At 37.3% G+C, this 19,975-nt stretch overlaps 1 protein-coding gene across 1 annotated transcript in view; it reads right to left on the bottom strand.

Annotated features, from left to right (window-relative positions):
• The window catches only part of LOC126273901 (eIF-2-alpha kinase activator GCN1), a 225,651-nt gene that overhangs the window by 106,210 nt on the left and 99,466 nt on the right, over positions 1-19,975 (bottom strand). Inside the window, exon 15 of the mRNA XM_049977066.1 lies at positions 14,128-14,326. Coding sequence (XP_049833023.1) covers positions 14,128-14,326 — 199 coding nt within the window. The remainder of the gene's footprint in view (positions 1-14,127; positions 14,327-19,975) is intronic.

Below are 19,975 nucleotides of genomic sequence, written 5' to 3'. Positions count from 1 at the left end.
TCTAATGACCAATTAACAACACGTACTAATTATTCACATTGATAATTATGAAAATTATTCTGCATTAAGCAGCTATTTTGGAAAAAAAGCCTTTGCTGTTCCTCTTATACTACTTAACTACTGTTTTTATCAAACACTTCAAACTAAGTACTTATGTAACTTTAAACAGAATAACATCAGGTATCTACATACTGATAAAGCCTGTTAAAAGTGAACATGATTGTTAACCAAAATTTACATCCCAGAGCCCAAACATTCTGAAGTGGGATGAAGAGCTGTTACAAGCTTTTGCATCACAATAGAAATCATCATCTGACTATAGACAGGGATGTAAAAGTCTATACTAATTTTACTTCTGTTATTGTAGTTGTGGATTTCACAGTTCACTTTGAATTTGCTGTATTATTAGCCAAATATGTATTATCAGTTAACTGTAAGAATCCCTTGGTCCCTGAAAATGCCGCAGCAAGTTATCACAGTTATCAACTTTGTATAATAAATTTATTGCACACTTCTATAGAATAAATACTTTTCGGCCCCTGATGATTATACCACAAAAAGATAATTGAGTTTAAGTATTCTAGCACACACACAGTAGCTCAATGCAGCAAGACCATTTTTTAAGCGCAAAGCGTGCAGAATTTAGCTTTCTAGTTAACTTTTTCACATGCTCATGTCACTTTAGTTTATCATCTATCTTGGTGCCCAGATACATGACATCTCTTTTTGGTACCTTTAGGTCACTTACTTGTTAGGAACTGCATAACACGACTCTCTGTAATAAGAGTTAAGCTGCTTGCTGTGAACCAGTTGTAAGCTCTTTATCTATATACTAGTTTCATAAGTAAACACCATATATTTTAAGAGCCCTACAGTGTGTCTGGTAATCGCTTATTGTTACTTCAGTCACTGCTGTTTTTGATCTTGAGGAAAGGAGTGGGCAAATTATTGAACCCTATTGGTGTCCATATTTAATATTTCCTCACTTTCAAGTTTAGTTTTACTCCTGTGATATCATCCATTAATGTGACCCTTTGTTGAGATGATTTGCTCATGCAAAGTGAATGCCTTTAACATCGCAGCATTTTGATTTTCTTGATGGAATTTTGTGAAAAACACAATGGAAGGCCTCAGTGAGTTCACAGAAAATGTCAATAGGGAAATTCTTTGCCTTTAGATCTACCAGAACTAAGTTTTTGCAACCATACAGTTCTTTTTCTGTTAACAAATAGTTGTGGAAACCTAACTCAGCAGCTGTTATAAGATTAATGACAATAGTGATTCAATATTATTTTAAGACTCCACCTCAAAATTTTTTGATAACATAGGAAGGAGAAGAATGAGTTTATAATTAGAGCTCACTTGCTTCTCAGAACAATTATAAAAAGTGTTAGTTACTGCTTTTCAGTGATCTAATTAGTTTTGTGAACTCTCAAACAACTAAGTTAGATAATCTTTAGAAATTAAGCTCTAACGTATTCCATAATAATTTACTGTAACTAATGTTGAACATGATTTGTCCAATCACATCACTAATCATCACTACACCTAGTTTCTGTATCACAAGTCCAAAGTGGATTCTCATATAAGCACTGGAAACTGCTTTCTTTGGCCTAAAAATGGCTACACTTTGAAACTCTCAACTAACATTTCACTCAACAGCTAAATAGGGACCAATTGATGTTTAATTAATTGAAAAGTTGAACAATAACATTCAGCTACTAGTTAGGACCAGTGAGATACAATGATGAAAGTCATAGCAACGACAGAAATCAGACAGTGAGAGGTAAGTGAAATGAGATCTGATACAGCTGGAAACAAGTGCTTCTCCAAATAACGGATCAGGAAGAAAGTATGTTTCAAAAAATGCCCACCCCCCTGCCTGCAAAATTTCTCCCCTGGAATCCCCCTCCCCTTTTCTTTGCTGTAGTTAAATTAGTATTAAAGATCCCTGAAGTTGCTGTGCAGCAGTGGGCTGTGCACAACAAATTTGTTCACCTCTCTCAACCAGTCAAATAGCGCAATTTTGTACATGTCCCTATGACGGTGCCTCAACATTGTCACAGCTATGTAGATGACTACCATTTTCACCTGAAGCCATTAACACTTCACAGTTGAAAGCTGGCAGCAAAGCTTCTTTCTTTCAGGGATCCATTTTGTGGATTTGACTATGATAGCCTCTTCTCCTTTCCCATTCAACTGCTGGACCTACAGCTAGCTTCAAAGGACCTAATCTAAATTAACCTGCTTGGAAGCTTAACATTCACACAGTAAACACTAGAAATTTATGTGCAGGAGCCAGTCACAGTGTTACAAAAGTCTAGTAAACGTGAACTCCTCACAACTGTGAAACATCTCTTTTGCTGAACAAGTGCCCATTGCTCTTAAGGTAAGCATTTTACAGATGAAGATTACTTTTTCTCTTGTTTTGGTCCATACTACTACCACCTCTCAAGATGTGGAAAGGAAGGAGCTTGCAGAAGAAGAGATTTATTTCACTATATTAAAGATGAAGAAATGCTCATAAGGTATGCAATTAAGAACCATGTTTACTAAATTTTTTTGATTCAAATGCTCATTCCTGTCATATTCCTGAATAATGATCATTCATCCTGGGACACTTCGTATTGAATCACAAATAGAATTCAGAAATATTTAATTCATTAAATGCTAGTCAACAGCAACACAATGATTAGATGTACTCTTATAAATAGTATATCAATCCTGAAGTGGTATCCTGTTCTCTGCACCAGATCATGAAAAGGACCTGCTGTTAATGAGCCCAATATTTAAAAAAATTAAGTGAAGACAATATTACTACAATTTATTTTACATAACTTCTATGATACATATTCCAATTTGAGGACTTTCTTCAACTTCCTACACAGTCTGAAGCAGTTAACAACATACAATCTGAAAATCAGCCTAAGAAGGAACGTCATAATGTTCCAAAGACAGGTATATGTCCTTGTAAACATTATGTGCTTTCCCTATATTCGTTACTGAGAATGCTGAAAATATACTTTAAAACGACTATAACTAATTCCTATTGTGCCACAGTCAATTCGTTTTAAAATTCTTGTGGAAGAGAATAGACAGTCATTGTGATTATATGAAAAAGGAAGTGAAACTGAGAATCAATGCTATTTGCACTCAGGAAGTGAGTCAATCATGACGATTTTACCTCAGAGTCAAAAGATAATTGGGTTTGTCAGGTACACAGCTATGGTATGAATTTTACTTCTTAGCACCTGTTCCAGTACCAACTTGTTTTTTGGACATCTGACCTCGAAATTTGGATTGTCATAACATGCCAATGTTTTGCAATTTAATTTTTTCCTGAACAATTATTAGTGAGTACTCCAGCTGAAAAGTTTTACAGATTTGTCGTTTAATGTAGTTCCATTTCCAGAAAAGGGGCTGTTGTTGTTGTTGTTGTTGTCTTCAGACCTGAGACTGGTTTGATGCAGCTCTCCATGCTATTCTACCCTGTGCAAGCTTCTTCATCTCCCAGTACCTACTGCAACCTACATCCTTCAGAATCTGCTTAGTGTATTCATCTCTTGTTCTCCCTCTACGATTTTTACCCTCCACACTGCCCTCCGATACTAAATTGGTTATCCCTTGATGCCTCAGAACGTATCCTACCAACCAATCCCTTATTCTAGTCAAGTTGTGCCACGAACTACTCTTCTCCCCAATCCTATTCAATACTTCCTTATTAATTATGTGATCTACCCATCTAATCTTCAGCATTCTTCTGTAGCACCACATTTTGAAAGCTTCTATTCTCTTCTTGTCCAAACTAGTTATCGTCCATGTTTCACTTCCATACATGGCTACACTCCATACAAATACTTTCAGAAGTGACTTCCTGACACTTAAATCTATACTCAATGTTAACAAATTTCTCTTCTTCAGAAACGCTTTCCTTGCCATTGCCAGTCTACATTTTATATCCTCTCTACTTCGACCATCATCAGTTATTTTGCTCCCCAAATAGCAAAACTCCTTTACTACTTTAAGTGTCTCATTTCCTAATCTAATTCCCTCAGCATCACTCAACTTAATTCGACTACATTCTATTATCCTTGTTTTGCTTTTGTTAATAATCGTCCTTTCAAGATGCTATCCATTCCATTCAACTGCTCTTCCAAATCCTTTGCTGTCTCTGACAGAATTACAATGTCATCGGCAAACTGCAAAGTTTTTATTTCTTCTCCATGGATTTTAATACCTACTCCAAATTTTTCTTTTGTTTCCTTTACTGCTTGCTCAATATACAAATTGAATAACTGCTTCCCTTTCATGCCCCTCGACTCTTATAACTGCCAGCTGGTTTCTGTACAAATTGTAAATAGCCTTTCGCTCCCTGTACTTTACCCCAGCCACCTTTAGAATTTGAAAGAGAGTATTCCAGTCAACATTGTCAAAAGCTTTCTCTAAGTCTACAAATTCTATAAATGTAGGTTTGCACTTCCTTAATCTTTCTTCTAAGATCAGTATTGCCTCACGTGTTCCAGTATTTCTACGGAATCCAAACTGATCTTCCCCGAGGTTGGCTTCTACTAGTTTTTCCATTCGTCTGTAAAGAATTCATGTTAGTATTTTGCAGCTGTGGCTTATTAAACTGATTGTTCGGTAATTTTCACGTCTGTCAACACATTCTTTCTTTGGGATTGGAATTATTATAATTCTTCTTGAAGTCTGAGGGTATTTCGCCTGTTTCATACATCTTGCTCACCAGATGGTAGAGTTTTGTCAGGACTGGCTCTCCCAAGGCTGTCAGTAGTTCTAATGGAATGTTATCTACTCAGGTCTTTCAGTGCTCTGTCAAACTCTTCACACAGTATTATATCTCCCATTTCATCTTCATCTACATCCTCTTCCATTTCCATAATATTGTCCTCAAGTACATCGCCCTTGTATAGACCCTCTATATACTCTTTCCACCTTCCTGCTTTCCCTTCTTTGCTTAGAACTGGATGTCCATCTGAGCTCTTGATGTTCATACAAGTGGTTCTTTTATCTCCAAAGGTCTCTTTGATTTTCCTGTAGGCAGTATCTATCTTACCCTTAGTGAGATAAGCCTCTACATCCTTACATTTTTCTTCCAACCATCCCTGCTTAGCCATTTTGCACTTCCTGTAGATTTCATTTTTGAGACGTTTGTATTCCTTTTTGCCTGCTTCATTTACTGCATTTTTATATTTTCTTCTTTCATCAATTAAATTAAAGATTTCTTCTATCAACCAAGTATTTCTACTAGCCTTCGTCTTTTTACGTACTTGATCCTCTGCTACCTTCACTACTTCATCCCTCAAAGCTACCCATTCTTCTTCTACTGTATTTCCTTCCCCCATTCCTGTCAATTGTTCCCTTATGCTCTCCCTGAAACTCTGTACAACCTCTGGTTCTTTCAGTTTATCCAGGTCCCATCTCCTTAAGTTCCCACCTTTTTACAATTTCTTCAGTTTTAATCTACAGGTCATAACCAATAGATTGTGGTCAGAGTCCACATCTGCCCCTGGAAATGTCTTACAATTTAAAACCTGATTCCTCAAACTATGTCTTACCATTATATAACCTATCTGATACCTTTTAGTATCTCCAGGGTTCTTTCATGATTCTTAAACCAAGAGTTAGCTATGATTAAGTTGTGCTCTGCACAAAATTCTACCAGGCGGCTTCCTCTTTCATTTCTTAGCCCCAATCCATATTCACCTACTACATTTCCTTCTCTCCCTTTTCCTACTACCGAATTCCAGTCACCCATGACTATTAAATTTTCGTCACCCTTCACTACTTGAATAATTCCTTTTATTTCATCATACATTTCTTCAATTTCTTCGTCATCTGCAGAGCTAGTTGGCATATAAACTGCATTACCCCTAATTGATTTTGTGTTTATAAACCTGTAGTCACCTGACCAGAAGTCTCGTTCCTCCTGCCACCGAACTTCACTAATTCCCACCATATGTAACTTTAACCTATCCATTTCCCTTTTTAAATTTTCTAACCTACTTCCCCTATTAAGTGATCTGACATTCCACACTCCGATCTGTAGAACGCCAGTTTTCTTTCTCATGATAACAACGTCCTCTTGAGTAGTCCCCGCCCGGAGATCCGAATGGGGGACTATTTTACCTCCGGAATATTTTACCCAAGAGGTCGCCATCATCATTTAATCATACAGAAAAGCTGCATGCCCTCGGGAAAAATTACGGCAGTAGTTTCCCCTTGCTTTCAGCCGTTCGCAGGACCAAAACAGCAAGCCCGTTTTGGTTAGTGTTACAGGGCCAGATCAGTCAATCATCCAGACTGTTGCCCCTGCAACTACTGAAAAGGCTGCTGCCCCTCTTCAGGAACCACACATTACAGGGCCTCTCAACAGATACCCCTCCATTGTGGTTGCACCTACGGTACAGCTATCCGTATCGTTGAGGCACGCAAGCCTCCCCGCCAACGGCAAGGTCCATGGTTCATGGGGGGAGAGGGGCAGCCAATTTCAAAATGAAGAAATAAATTTTTTTAATACATGCAACAGTGAAGTAAATGGCACACAGATACACACAACACAATGATTTCCATTCCATTCCTCACAAAAAAAAAGGGTACTTCCATGTAATCCAATTAGTGTATATCCTTTGTAACCTGTGACATATTTACTGATAGATGTATCTTTTCTGCCTGATTGTTGGAACTGCTGTGGTCTTCAGTCCAAAGACAGGTTTGCTGCAGCTCTTCATACTGGTCTGTCCTGTGCAAGCTTCTTTATTTCTGCGTAACTACCGCAGTCTACAAGCATTTGAACCTGTTACATAGTCAAGCCTTGGTTTCCCTCTAAAATTTTTTCCTCCCACACTTTTCTCTGTAGACTGCCAATTCCTAAAAGCGTCATGACACGTCATATCTTTTTGTCAAGTTAAGTCACAAATTTCTTTAGTCCCTACTCTGTACTACTAACAAAAATTTGAAAAATCAACATCGATGTTTTGCCAAAAACTAAACACTTTTACTTCAGTCCTGAAATTTATTAACTAATAAAGTTGCAGGAAAAAAAATTAATCATCTCTCAAACAAGCATTTTCCACAGGTCACATCTCCTAAAGAAAGGAATCTACACAAAGCAATGAACGATACACAGCTGGATTCGTGATGCAAATGGTACGGGAATCTATTGAAAAATGATATTATTATAGTTAATGCAGTGTGACCAGATGTGTAATTCTATGTTTTTATGTTGATCGTACCACCAGAAGGAATAAGAAAATATTTTCTGCAAATATATACAGTTCCATCTGGAAAGAATAAGCGTGACATTTACGGATACATGTTCTACAGCTTCTTTCATTTAGTTGTTTAAAAATGATGTGAAAGTTAAACAGGAACATACAACAGGTGACAAGGTACCTGTAATTCTAAGTGATTAATCCAGGGTTCATAACCAAGTTCCAGTTGCAGGTCGCCAATCTAATGATTTCCAGATGTAACAAAAATTTTATTTTCAATATTTCATATAGTTAGTTCTTGATCAAATTTAAAATACTGTCACAAACCACTCATTAAGAGGTATAATCTTACGTTACATGTTTTGAAATAGTAAGTCAAGTATTATAATTAGCAGTTATGTACATGCAGAGACATGTTGAATGTCATCTACCAAACCAACAAATGATAACCACCACCAGAAAAGTTTTATTCAACGAATGGGTTAGTACAAATGCTGTTTGTAAGTTTGTTTTCATATGTGCAAGTATTCTGGAGCGGATGAACACAGTGTAAAGGCAAGCCAGGACGACACAGCAATTTTCATGGTACCTGCTGTTCAGGCGCTTTATTCTGCGTCATCAGTTATTGCCTTGGAGACAAAGTGTGTGCCATGGAAGAAGAATGACCTTGACAATCACAATGATGAAATGGGAACAAGAGAGAAACTTACTTGTCAAGTTCAATTCAATTTTGTTATCTGGGACCGCCACTTTTCAACTCTGTGTCCTCACTGAGTATTTGTGATGTTTCAAGTAGTGAGAATTTATTATGAAAGATCATTGTGAAAGGAGAGTGGAATATATGCCACATTACTTCTCGGAAGTGTTGTATTTATTTCACGAATATAGATATTGGACTGTACTCTTGATTTCCAGCGACAACTGCAGTGCTATGAAAAAGTCTGACAGGAGAATTTTGTGAGTGAGGAGAAATAACCACCAGGTGAGCAAATCAACAACATGGAATTGTAAATCCCAAGCAATACCACAGAACACCTCAATGTCCTGAGGCAGCATAACTAATGGCACACAAATACCCACATTATATTCATCCAGTAATTGACAATGAGAGCACTGAGTGACTTCCAACATACTTAACACACAACTTCAAACTTTTGCAAAAACACTTATCACTGACAACTTGCACAACATGATGAAAGGAAAAAAGTTATCACTTAGAACATTTTCAAAGTTCATACAATCAGCCCTGAACATCAGGCATGGAGTTTCAATTTATTATTTCTTTACTATGAGCTCTACTCAACACATTTTGCGGAAGTACCCACATATACCCAGGAATATTTCTGCAAAATTATTTCATTGTGTGACACACAGTTTAGGAAGTATGGCATAAAACAATGAGATGCATGAAAATTAGCTTTCGCTTAAAACAGAGCACAAATTACCCAGATTATATGCACTCAGTGTTCGATAATGAAAATACATACCGACTTCCAACAAACTTTAAAAATAATTTCATATCTTTTTTTTAACTTTCTCTCTTTTACATGCTTCATGTCAAATAATTAACACATTAACTCATTTGTAAAATAATCAAAGTTTAAAGCTGTTTTACACTTGTAAGTTTCATTTAAAAAAAAAAAAAAAACGCAAAGCAATGGATTGAAATAGAGACAATGTTTTAACATGAATTATACCTGGTACAGTGGGAATTTTTCAACAATGTGTTACTCAAGTTGTGTCCTACACTATCAGTGCATTGGTACTTCAGAAAGTCTGCATCATCCTAATGATCATTTCTTAGGGAATAGGACAAATTTTTCCTGTATAGAATTTCTTAGGGGTGGCAAAGCCCTCAGCCAATGTTTAAACAACTCAGCCTTAAGATGCCTCCATAGAAAACATCACAAGGTGTACAGTCCGGTGATCATTCTCGCCAGGGGATGTCACCACCCAAAGAAATTAATTATTCTGAAAATACCTGTCTCAGGAGAGAAATCTGAGCTGTGTGAGCAGTGGCTCCATCCAGATGAAATCGTACCTGTCATTTTGCAGCATACTGAGTCAAGGTACAAAAGACATGTAGATCGTGTTATTTTATCGTTGAGACTTTAATGTAACAATAGCACCAACCTCTTCAAAGAAGTAATGAACAATTACCCCCACTCTTCCAGCAACACCCCATACAGTAACACAGTCATTATATAGTGGATTTTCATTAAATTCACAAGGGTTCTGCCCATTCCAATACTGGATATTTTGATGGTGTTGTGTACATAGTACCGCGTAGTCAGCGCATACGCAACTTTCCCACTAGAGCGCGCCCCGCTAGGCACAACAGCACAGGCGCAGCACTCGTCCGTCTCAGCACTACGAGATGGCGCTGTCTTAGAGACGGACCAAATTGTGCTTCCGCCGATCCGCGTATTAATATGTCTCACACCAATGAGATTGCTTCTAACGTAGAACCTTTTCTCCTCGCGGATCACACTCGCGCAGTGATACCTGAACGCTCGAGGTATAACGAGTGTACAGACCTCCAATTAGTCAGTCTGCATTAGACTGTACCAGTCTATAGTCAAGTTTCAGTCTGCGCCTAATAAGATTATCATATTCCTGTACATAGCCATGAAGAGAAATGTATAGACACTTTGTCAAGTATCAGAGATATGTGAGAATAAGATTAACGTACCAAGACCAAAGGAACTTCATATTGTCAATTGTAAACAGCATCCAGAATCAAGTTATGTAATATCTATGATTTTTATTATTTTAATAAATGTGTGTGGAAATTAATCAAGTTCTGTTTAAAGTTGGTCGCCGTCAAGCTGCTTCCCTAAATGTGCAAGTGGCATTTCTATCGTCTGACCTAATGGCAGAAGATAAACACGCCACGATAAGACCACGAGACATATTGCTGACATTCGCCTACTTCACTAGAGCGACAAGTCAAATAATCTGATGGTGTGTGTACCGAAGGTGTTACAGTACGCACACCATAGATGGTCAATGCATCCCAATAAGTAAAAATGTGCTACATTGCTGCAAAATACCACAGCATCTTCCACAATATTTTTAAGGATGTTTGCTCACAACCTCACATGATTGTCATAATCATGTTCAAACAATTCCTGAACAATGAACATCTTTTGCAGATGAAGTCTTAAATCCCATTGTAAAATTTGACACACCCACCAGTCAGATAACTGAAAAGTTCTAAGGTGTTTTACAAAAGATCTGACTGCTGAAATTTAATGCCTTACTGCATGAATGCTTTCTGGAGTTCGAAAACTAAGTGGCTTTCTTTCTCTTTTTAGGTTTTCATTACCTCAATTGGTAAAAACAGAACCCTTATAAGACTGCTCTGATATTTTGATACTTGCAAACTTACTCATTAAAACTTATAAGGCACATTTCATCGACCTAGAGTCGTGAAATTTAGCACGAAGCAAAACTTTACAGTACAAGTACAGCAAAAAATTCAAAAATTGTTAATCTGTAATTACATTACATGAAAAAAATATTTTTTTTATCCATGTATCTGTCTGTCAAGACACTTTTCCCTCACGAATAGGTAGGCACATCAAGTTCGAATTTACATCATAAAAAAAAATTCTATGGTCCCCTGACAGTACAAAAAAATTAAGATCCTACGTCAGTGCAATTAAAAGACACAGTCAATTATGTCACGTATCTTCATACTCACAAACTCACTTATCAAAACCTATAGGGTACCTCTTGTTGGCCTGGAACTATGAATTTTGGCAAGAAAAGGTTATACAGAACCAGTAAAGCGGAAAGGTAAGAAAATTATTAAATTGTAATTATATCACATAAAAAAATACTTATTTGCCACTAGAGCGTACTCTGCATTCATCATCCATCAAAAGCATCGTAGAAAAACATTACTGCACGCAAACATAAAAAGGAAGTTGTAGCCATGTTTTAATAAGTAAACAAATATCACAATGTGTAAGGTCTGGTGACCATTCTGGCCAGGGGACATAACCACCCAAAGACATCAAGGGATAAGATAGACAATTTTAGACATATTTCTATGCCATGAGTGTTTGCTTAAGTTATTGAAGAGGCTGTATATGTAAGGATAATTAATAATTTTTCATTTTGTTTCGCATAATTAGCTATCAAACATACAGTTTGGTTTCAGAAGTGGTTTAACAACTGAAAATTATATATTCTCTTTTTTTCTGTGAGGGACTGAATGGATTAAACAAAAAGTTTCGAACACTCAGCATCTTTTTTTATTTATCTCAGGCATTTGATTGTGTTGTTCGCAAAATATTGCTGCAGAAGCTGGACCATTATGGGATACAGGGAGTAGCTCACAATTAGTTCACCTATTTCTTTAATAATAGACAGCAAAAGGTCATGCTCCACAGTGCTAAGAATGGCTATGATGTGGGTCCGAGTGGGGCACGGTTAAATGGACGGTGCCCCAGGGATCGGTGTTGGAGTCACTCCTGTTTCTTATTTATATACATGGCATGCACTCTAGTATTACAGGTGATTCTAAAGTATTTCTGTTTGCATATGACACTTGTTTTGTAGTAAAGGATGTTGTGTGCAACGATGGCACTGTTTTAAATAGTGCACCTTAAGACAAAGGTCACTGCTTGTTTAAAATAAACTAATGCTATATCACAGTAGGTTTTTACAGTTTTACAGTCAATTCAACAAAACCTGACTTTTAATTTCACAGAATGGGCGTTTGATTAGTGAAACAGAACAGTTCCAATTTCTAGGTGTTCACATAGATAGTAAACTGTGATGGAAAGTTCATGTTCAGGATCTTGTTCAAAGACTTAACGCTACCATTTTTACTATTCAAACGGTATCTGAAGTAAGTGATTGTTTGACATGAAAAGTAGCCTACTTTAATTACTTTCATTCGCTTATGACATATGGGGTAACTCTTCCCATTCTCAAAGGACATCTTAGGCTCAGAAGCAAGTGGTTCGGGCAAAAAGTGTTGTATGTTCACGAACTTCTTGTTGACCCTTGTTTGTTAGTCTGGGTATTCTGACATTGGCCTCTCAATATATACATTCTTTACTGTCATTTCTTGTTAACAACATCAGCTTATTCCCCAGAAGTAGCAGTTTTCTCTTAGTTAATACTAGGCAGAAACCCAATCTGCCTTTGGATCACACTTCCTTGACACTCGTGCAGAAAGGCACGCAGCATACTGCTGCATCCATTTTCAATAAGCTATCACAAGAATTAAAAAATCTTAGCAGTAATCCATGCGTGTTCAAATTGAAACTGTAGAGTTTCCTCATGGGTCACTACTCCTATTCTGTCAAGGAGTTCCTTGAAAATTTAAGCTGATTCCTGTGTTATATTGTTGATTGTGTTTACATAAACTTATGGCTTGTCTTTTTTGGGGTCATAATTATTTTATTTTATCTTTTATTACTTTTATGTTTTAATTTATGTACTGACACGTCCCATGACCTTGGAAGCTTGATCCTCAATTTGGTCCTACAGAATTAAACATGTAAAATAACATAAAGTAAAATAAAAACAAATCTTCTCTCTCTACATGTTCAAACTGAAGCCCTGCTCCCGTCTTCTTGTATATTGGGGCTAATCTCAGGAGCTACCGTAGAGATTTTCATACAGTCTTTCAATTCCTGTGACCAATACCTTACCAGTATCAACATCAATAACAGGAGAAACATCATTGAGATTCTCGATTCCAGAATGGAGGAAATATCTATACACATAATTAGGTTTGTACGGAACCCTGAGTTCACAAGTCCTACTCACACTTGGCCAATTTTTCTTTTCTTTTTAACCAGGTCACCTTTTGTTCTAAAGTTTGATACCCATAAACTAATGGATTTCCAATCTGAAACTGACCCATCTGGAAGAGTCTCCAGACAGTATGCTGGACATGTGGAATAACTATTTACCAGAAATGATTCATCAGCATAAGTGCTCTCTCTCTCTCTCTCTCTCTCTCTCTCTCTCTCTCTCTCTCTCTCTGTGTGTGTGTGTGTGTGTGTGTGTGTGTGTGTGTGTGTGTTTCCCTCCCTTTATGGGGCAGTTCCAGATTGGAAACCATTGGCTTGTGGGTGTCGAACTTTAGAGAAAAAGGTGACCTGGATAAAAAAATATTTTTTTCCTGCTATTGATATAGTAACTGGTAAGGTATCTGTCTTTTCTCACTTTGTTGACATGGCTGAAATTTGTTACAGATAACAATTTATCACTAAGTGAATGTTAATTCTGTGTGTTCGATCCCTTATTCAGTCCTTGTTTTGATATTGTTATTCAGCCTATTGATGACAGTGCATGTAAACAAAACTTCCCACTCCACAAATATCATTCACGCTAATACAGTTTATATTTTGATCCATGTCTTTCTTTATTTGAAGTTTAAATTAGGGAGGAAGTTTTGACACAACTTGTACTTAGTATAATTATTCTCACTTAACTAGATACAGTTCTGAATCAAGAGGGCAAAATGCTCCATATTATGCCCCATTTCATTTGTTTCTCTTTCAGTTGTGGAAAACTAAGATATGGTTATTTTGGCACATACATATAAAAATGTCTGTCAACTGTGAAGCAGTAGTTTACGTTGACACAGAACACAATTGTGCTAAGTAAACACCTATAATATTTGTATGAATGTTTGTTTCCTCTATATTTCATAACTCTGGCACAAACATTTTGGGAAAATAAGAACATGTAAACCTCATTTTGGACACTTGTAAGATGTAAACATCTTGAAAGAGAGAGAGAGAGAGAGAGAGAGAGAGAGAGAGAGAGAGAGAGAGATTACAAGAAATTAACTTTATTCGACAAATGCAAGTAGTATTTAAATTACCAAAAGACCATGTACTGTCTCTTGTTTCCTTTTACTCACCAAGATGATTCAAGTCACCAGAAAAAACACATTTCCTGATATCTAGGAACAGTTTGGTAAGATACGGTGCTGCTAATGGTGATGGAAAATTTCTCAATATCATAGGGATAAGATCTCGGAAATACAGGCTCAGTTCAGTTTGGTTTCCTTCCATTGTAGCTCTTATCATGGAAACCACACGGATTAGATTACTGTTCAGCTATAAAAAAAAAATGTATGTCAAATAGAGACATGTTGAAAAGAATGTTTAACATGTGAACAAAGAAAAAATACGAATTTTGTCTGTGTGTCGAGTTATTCTGAAAAACTAAATAGGAACTATAAAACAAATGATGTTTTGTCTAACTTCTGAAAAGGAGGAACTGGAGAGTCAGTAAGATAATGGCATCACATACAGCCATGAAAAACGCCAAATATGAGAGAATAATTTAGCTTAATTACATTTGTAACGTTAATAAAATTAAAATTTGATCATATTAAAACTGACACATTCCCAAGCAACAAACTTCCTTCTCCAGATACATACCATCACAAGAACCACAACACCCCAACAAATTAATCACACAAAAGTATTGCACCCACTCCCCCACAAAAAAAGACATGCAGAAAACTACTGAAGGCTGATATGAAGTCCCACTGTATCAATGTTTATCAGCTCATAAAGTGAAGGGCTCTAATATTTAATGACCAGGCCTATCACAGAAGTAGCCAGTTCAATTTCTTCCAAAAGATCCAATGTTTTTGCCTTTACTTAGGGCACATAGGATCTTGGTATTCATCAACTCCTACAACTGGATGCCCTGTTGTATAAATGTGCATGGTGACTACCAATTTATTGGAGTCATTCAAGAAAAAGGGCCTTTACGGATGAGCAGGAAAACAAGCTGCTGGAAACTGTGACAAATCTACATCTACATGACTACTCTGCAATTCACATTTAAGTGCTTGGCAGAGGGTTCATCGAACCACAATCATACTATCTCTCTACTATTCCACTCCCGAACAGCGAGCGGGAAAAACGAACACCTAAACCTTTCTGTTCGAGCTCTGATTTCTCTTATTTTATTTTGATGATCATTCCTACCTATGTAGGTTGGGCTCAACAAAATATTTTCGCATTCGGAAGAGAAAGTTGGTGACTGAAATTTCGTAAAAAGGTCTCGCCGCGACGAAAAACGTCTATGCTGTAATGACTTCCATCCCAACTCGTGTATCATATCTGCCACACTCTCTCCCCTATAACGCGATAATACAAAACGAGCTGCCCTTCTTTGCACCCTCTCGATGTCCTCCGTCAATCCCACCTGGTAAGGATCCCACACCGCGCAGCAATATTCTAACAGAGGACGAACGAGTGTAGTGTAAGCTGTCTCTTTAGTGGACTTGTTGCATCTTCTAAGTGTCCTGCCAATGAAACGCAACCTTTGGCTCGCCTTCCCGACAATATTATCTATGTGGTCCTTCCAACTGAAGTTGTTTGTAATTTTAACACCCAGGTACTTAGTTGAATTGACAGCCTTGAGAATTGTACTATTTATCGAGTAATCGAATTCCAACGGATTTCTTTTGGAACTCATGTGGATCATCTCACACTTTTCGTTATTTAGCGTCAACTGCCACCTGACACACCATACAGCAATCTTTTCTAAATCGCTTTGCAGCTGATACTGGTCTTCGGATGACCTTACTAGACGGTAAATTACAGCATCATCTGCGAACAACCTAAGAGAACTGCTCAGATTGTCACCCAGGTCATTTATATAGATCAGGAACAGTAGAGGTCCCAGGACGCTTCCCTGGGGAACACCTGATATCACTTCAGTTTTACTCGATGATTTGCCGTCTATTACTACGAACTGCGACCTTCCTGACAGGAAATCACGAATCCAGTCGCACAACTGAGACGATACCCCATAGCTCCGCAGCTTGATTAGAAGTCGCTTGTGAGTCGCTATTGACTTAAGACACTGCAGAGGTCAACATGGCGTATGGTCACTACAGAGACGGTGGACAACAAGTGGACTGCCCAGGGAAGTAAATACAGACATCCTAGTCTGTAAATTATACTATCTTTTCTACAAACTCATTTATGGTTTTAGGCATTCACTGAGATGTTCTGACTCTTATGATGGTGTGTATCTGAAGACTGAAGCTTGATATTTTTAATGTCATCACATTGATTAACATTACAATGTGGTTAAGCTGAATTATTCCCTTAAATTGTGAAATTATAATCATGAGTTCACTGTCATTGAGCTATTGATATAGTTAAAAACTCCAAAAAACTCCAGAAAAATTACTATTTCATATTTTCCAAGCCAAATTTCTAAACCATCTATAGCACAATTTAAATAACCTTGTTCCTAACAATGTAAAACACACACACACACACACACACACACACACACACACACACACACACACACACACACACAGCTAGTACAAGACTACACATGCAGTTCACTGCAGATTATGTTTAGTGATTAAGTGATGAAAGCACTACTCAGTATTGGCTGCAAAGCATACATCATAATCAAATGAATTAAAATAAATTACACTTGTAAAAAACTGCACAGAAAATGCAGGTGGAAGGAGGACAGGTTGTGGAGGAGGCAGGTGGAAGAGGGACACGTTGTGGAGGAGGCAGGTGGAAGAGGGGCACGTTGTGAGGAGGCAGGTGGAAGAGGGACACGTTGTGAGGAGGCAGGTGGAAGAGGGGCATCTTGTGAGGAGGGGAGTGAGAAACAGAAGGAAAAAGGTTGATTGGTGAAGAGATAAATTCTTCCTGATTATTTTGATGGAACAATAGCTAACATCTACAATAATGGATTTCATTGTCTTGGAATAGTTAAGAAAGGGGTGTCCAAACTGTGCACCATGGCTCCCAGGGAAGTCGATCTCATAGTAGGGGCATTGTAGTGGTTTCATAAAAATATTTTGATTTATTTGCTTTTTGAGTAAAGGAACAATGTGTGCACTAGTAAAGATACCTAATTAGCTGACAGGTAAGTGCTGTTACTATGGCAGCATGGTAGGTCTCAGTCAAATTGTACAATACAACCTTTCTTCTTTCCCTTTCAGTAACAATCCATCTTAAGATAAATTTTGTTGAATGCAAATCATTGTAACTGTTGTTTGTCTTTTGTGATTTGTATTTCTTTGTCAGCATGGATACGTATTTCTTTGTCAGCATGGACACATTTTTATACATAACTACAAAATGTTTTGTTTCAGATATATCATGTAGTTCTAAAGACACAAATAATCCAAAATACTATTTGAATTTCGATTTCACGTGTACTACTGTTAGAAATCAAGAGTGACTACAGCGTGCTAATTTGTTTCAAAGTCCTTGCAATGAAAATCATGCTTCCAAATAACATAAAATGACATTTTGAGTCAAATTACGGTAGTAAGGGAAACAAATCACGAGAATACTTTTCCCACAGCTTAGAAGAAATGACAGAACACAAACTTTCAGTAAAGAAGCTACAATTCATACAGAGGCTCTTCTTTCATCTCACAAAGGTTCCCACCGTGTAGCAAGGGAAAAGAAATCTCACACTATAGCAGACCTTATTTTACAAGTTGCCCTGGACTTAGTAGATACTATGATAGGTGAGTCAGCTACCAAGCTACAGGCATGTAGGCCTTTGTTGGACAAAACTATTAGTTGTAAAATACTTGTGGCTGACAATCTTTATGATAAGTTGGTTGAAAACCTCAAAGGTAATGGTGAATTACCTATTCAGTTGGCTGAAGCTACAGACAACCACAATGATGCACATGTACTTTGTTACATACAGCTTATACACGACAACAAATTTCATAACTGTACTTTGTTACATACAGCTTATACATGACAACAAATTTCATAACTGTACTTTGTTACATACAGCTTATACATGACAACAAATTTCATAAAGATCTTTTCTACAGGAAAATAACTCTGGAAACAAAAGCAACAAGTCTCTTTGAAAAACTACACTTTTATAGAAGACAACATTAATCGGGCATATTTTGTATGCATAGGTACAGGTGGATGTTGTAGTATGGCTAAGCGTTATGCTAGACTGCAAGCTCCGATCTGTAAGCAGGCTCCTCATGCTGTTTGGACACTGTTTTATTTACTGAGATGCACTGGCATCAAAAAGCATCAGGCCTGTTCTTCGAGAGGTTCATCAATCAGTGATCAACATGGTAAAATTCAGTGAAAGTCAGCCACTTAAGTCAAGTTGTTTTCAACAGATGCACACTGATACAGGAGCTGAGCACATTTCTCTAATTTATTACAGAAACTGTCATTGGCTTTCTTGGGGGTAGGTCTAGAAAAGGATGAATGAACTTTACTCTTACCTTGTGCAATAGAAATATTTCAGTTCTCAGAAAATTATAAACAGTTACTTTGTTTTGAAGCTGGCATATCTTTGTGACATCTCTAAAAAACTCAGTTACTTACTGTATCCCTTCAAAACATTGAAACCAATAGCCTGCAACTGTTAAGACATATTTCAGCCTTCAGAAGGAAACAAATATTGTGGAAGAAAAAACTGGATCTTACATATGTACATTACTTTTCTGTTCTGCACATGCTTTTACAAAACAATGACTTTTGGATAAGTGAAGAATTGAGGTCTGTGTGTGTAGATTACGTATATGAGCTTAGTGATTACTTTGCGGAGAACATTTAGGAAGAAGTTGATCAACACAACTGGATCAAAAATCCTTTCAGTACAGAACAAACTTCAATACATAGCATCTTTTTCAATACAAGAGATGTTTTTATAGCAGCAAAGATAAACAAGTGCTTTTCCAATTTTTCCAGACAAAAACACAAGGCATTTTTATTTAATGATTGGAATAGCTGTAAGGATAGAATTATTGGAATGTAAGAAGAAAACCTACTACTTACTTTACAGTTGATTTTTAATTGACAAACAACTCAGGAAATGTAAAAAACATGCTCAGCATTATAAACTTACGGGTAAATTTTAAGCAAGGTTCCATACACAAGCTCAGGAATATGGTTACGAAGTTGCTGCCATGAGAAAGTATATGTATAAGGCTGTTGGCAAGATAGGAGAATGCGCGAAACACAACTCAGAACGATCCCAATGAGAAAATAGTGACCTCCAATGTTCCAGAATAACAGGAAACGATTTGATGGGAAAATATCAGCCTACAATGTTCCACTACAACAGAAAAGTATGAGATGGGAAAACAAATTTCTGAGATGCAAACAGAGCAGAAATTATGTCCACTGTGTTAATCATGGGCCACAAGAAATGGTGTGAAAAGAGCTGATTGCACATGTCCGCTTTGACCACTGCTGGAGGGTAAAAGTTTGCATTTTAGAGACAATGTTTAGTGGATTGTTTTCATTGTTCTGGTCCATACTAACATCTATCATAATACAGAATGCAAAGAGCTTGCAGTAGAAGAGATTTGTTTCACAGTATCGTTAGTTGGTTGATTTGGGAGAGGGGACCAAACAACGAGGTCACCGATCCCGCAGACTAAGATGGTAGAAATCTAGGGAGGAACAACACAAACAGCACAGTTCAGTCACGGGGAAGGAATAACGTGCAAACAATGATGGAAAAGGGGACATCAAGGCACCAGAAAGAGTAAAGAACAGGGGGAGGGCAGGAAGAAATAGAAAAGTAGGGGTACCCCAGAAACACTGTACAGTGTTTGGCATCAAACCATCCCTACACCCATACTGTATCTTACCACACCATACCATTATCACGATATAACAGGGACAACACTAGGGGAAGAAGACACAAGAAAAGGGGACACGAAATAGCACAGCAGACTAGACAAAATGTGGGGAAGAGGGTGGAGA

Source organism: Schistocerca gregaria, chromosome 1 (assembly GCF_023897955.1).
Source record: "Schistocerca gregaria isolate iqSchGreg1 chromosome 1, iqSchGreg1.2, whole genome shotgun sequence".
Taxonomy (NCBI): Eukaryota; Metazoa; Arthropoda; class Insecta; order Orthoptera; family Acrididae; genus Schistocerca; species Schistocerca gregaria.
Note: the sequence above shows the minus strand (reverse complement) of the source record. Positions and strands in the feature narration are given on the sequence as shown.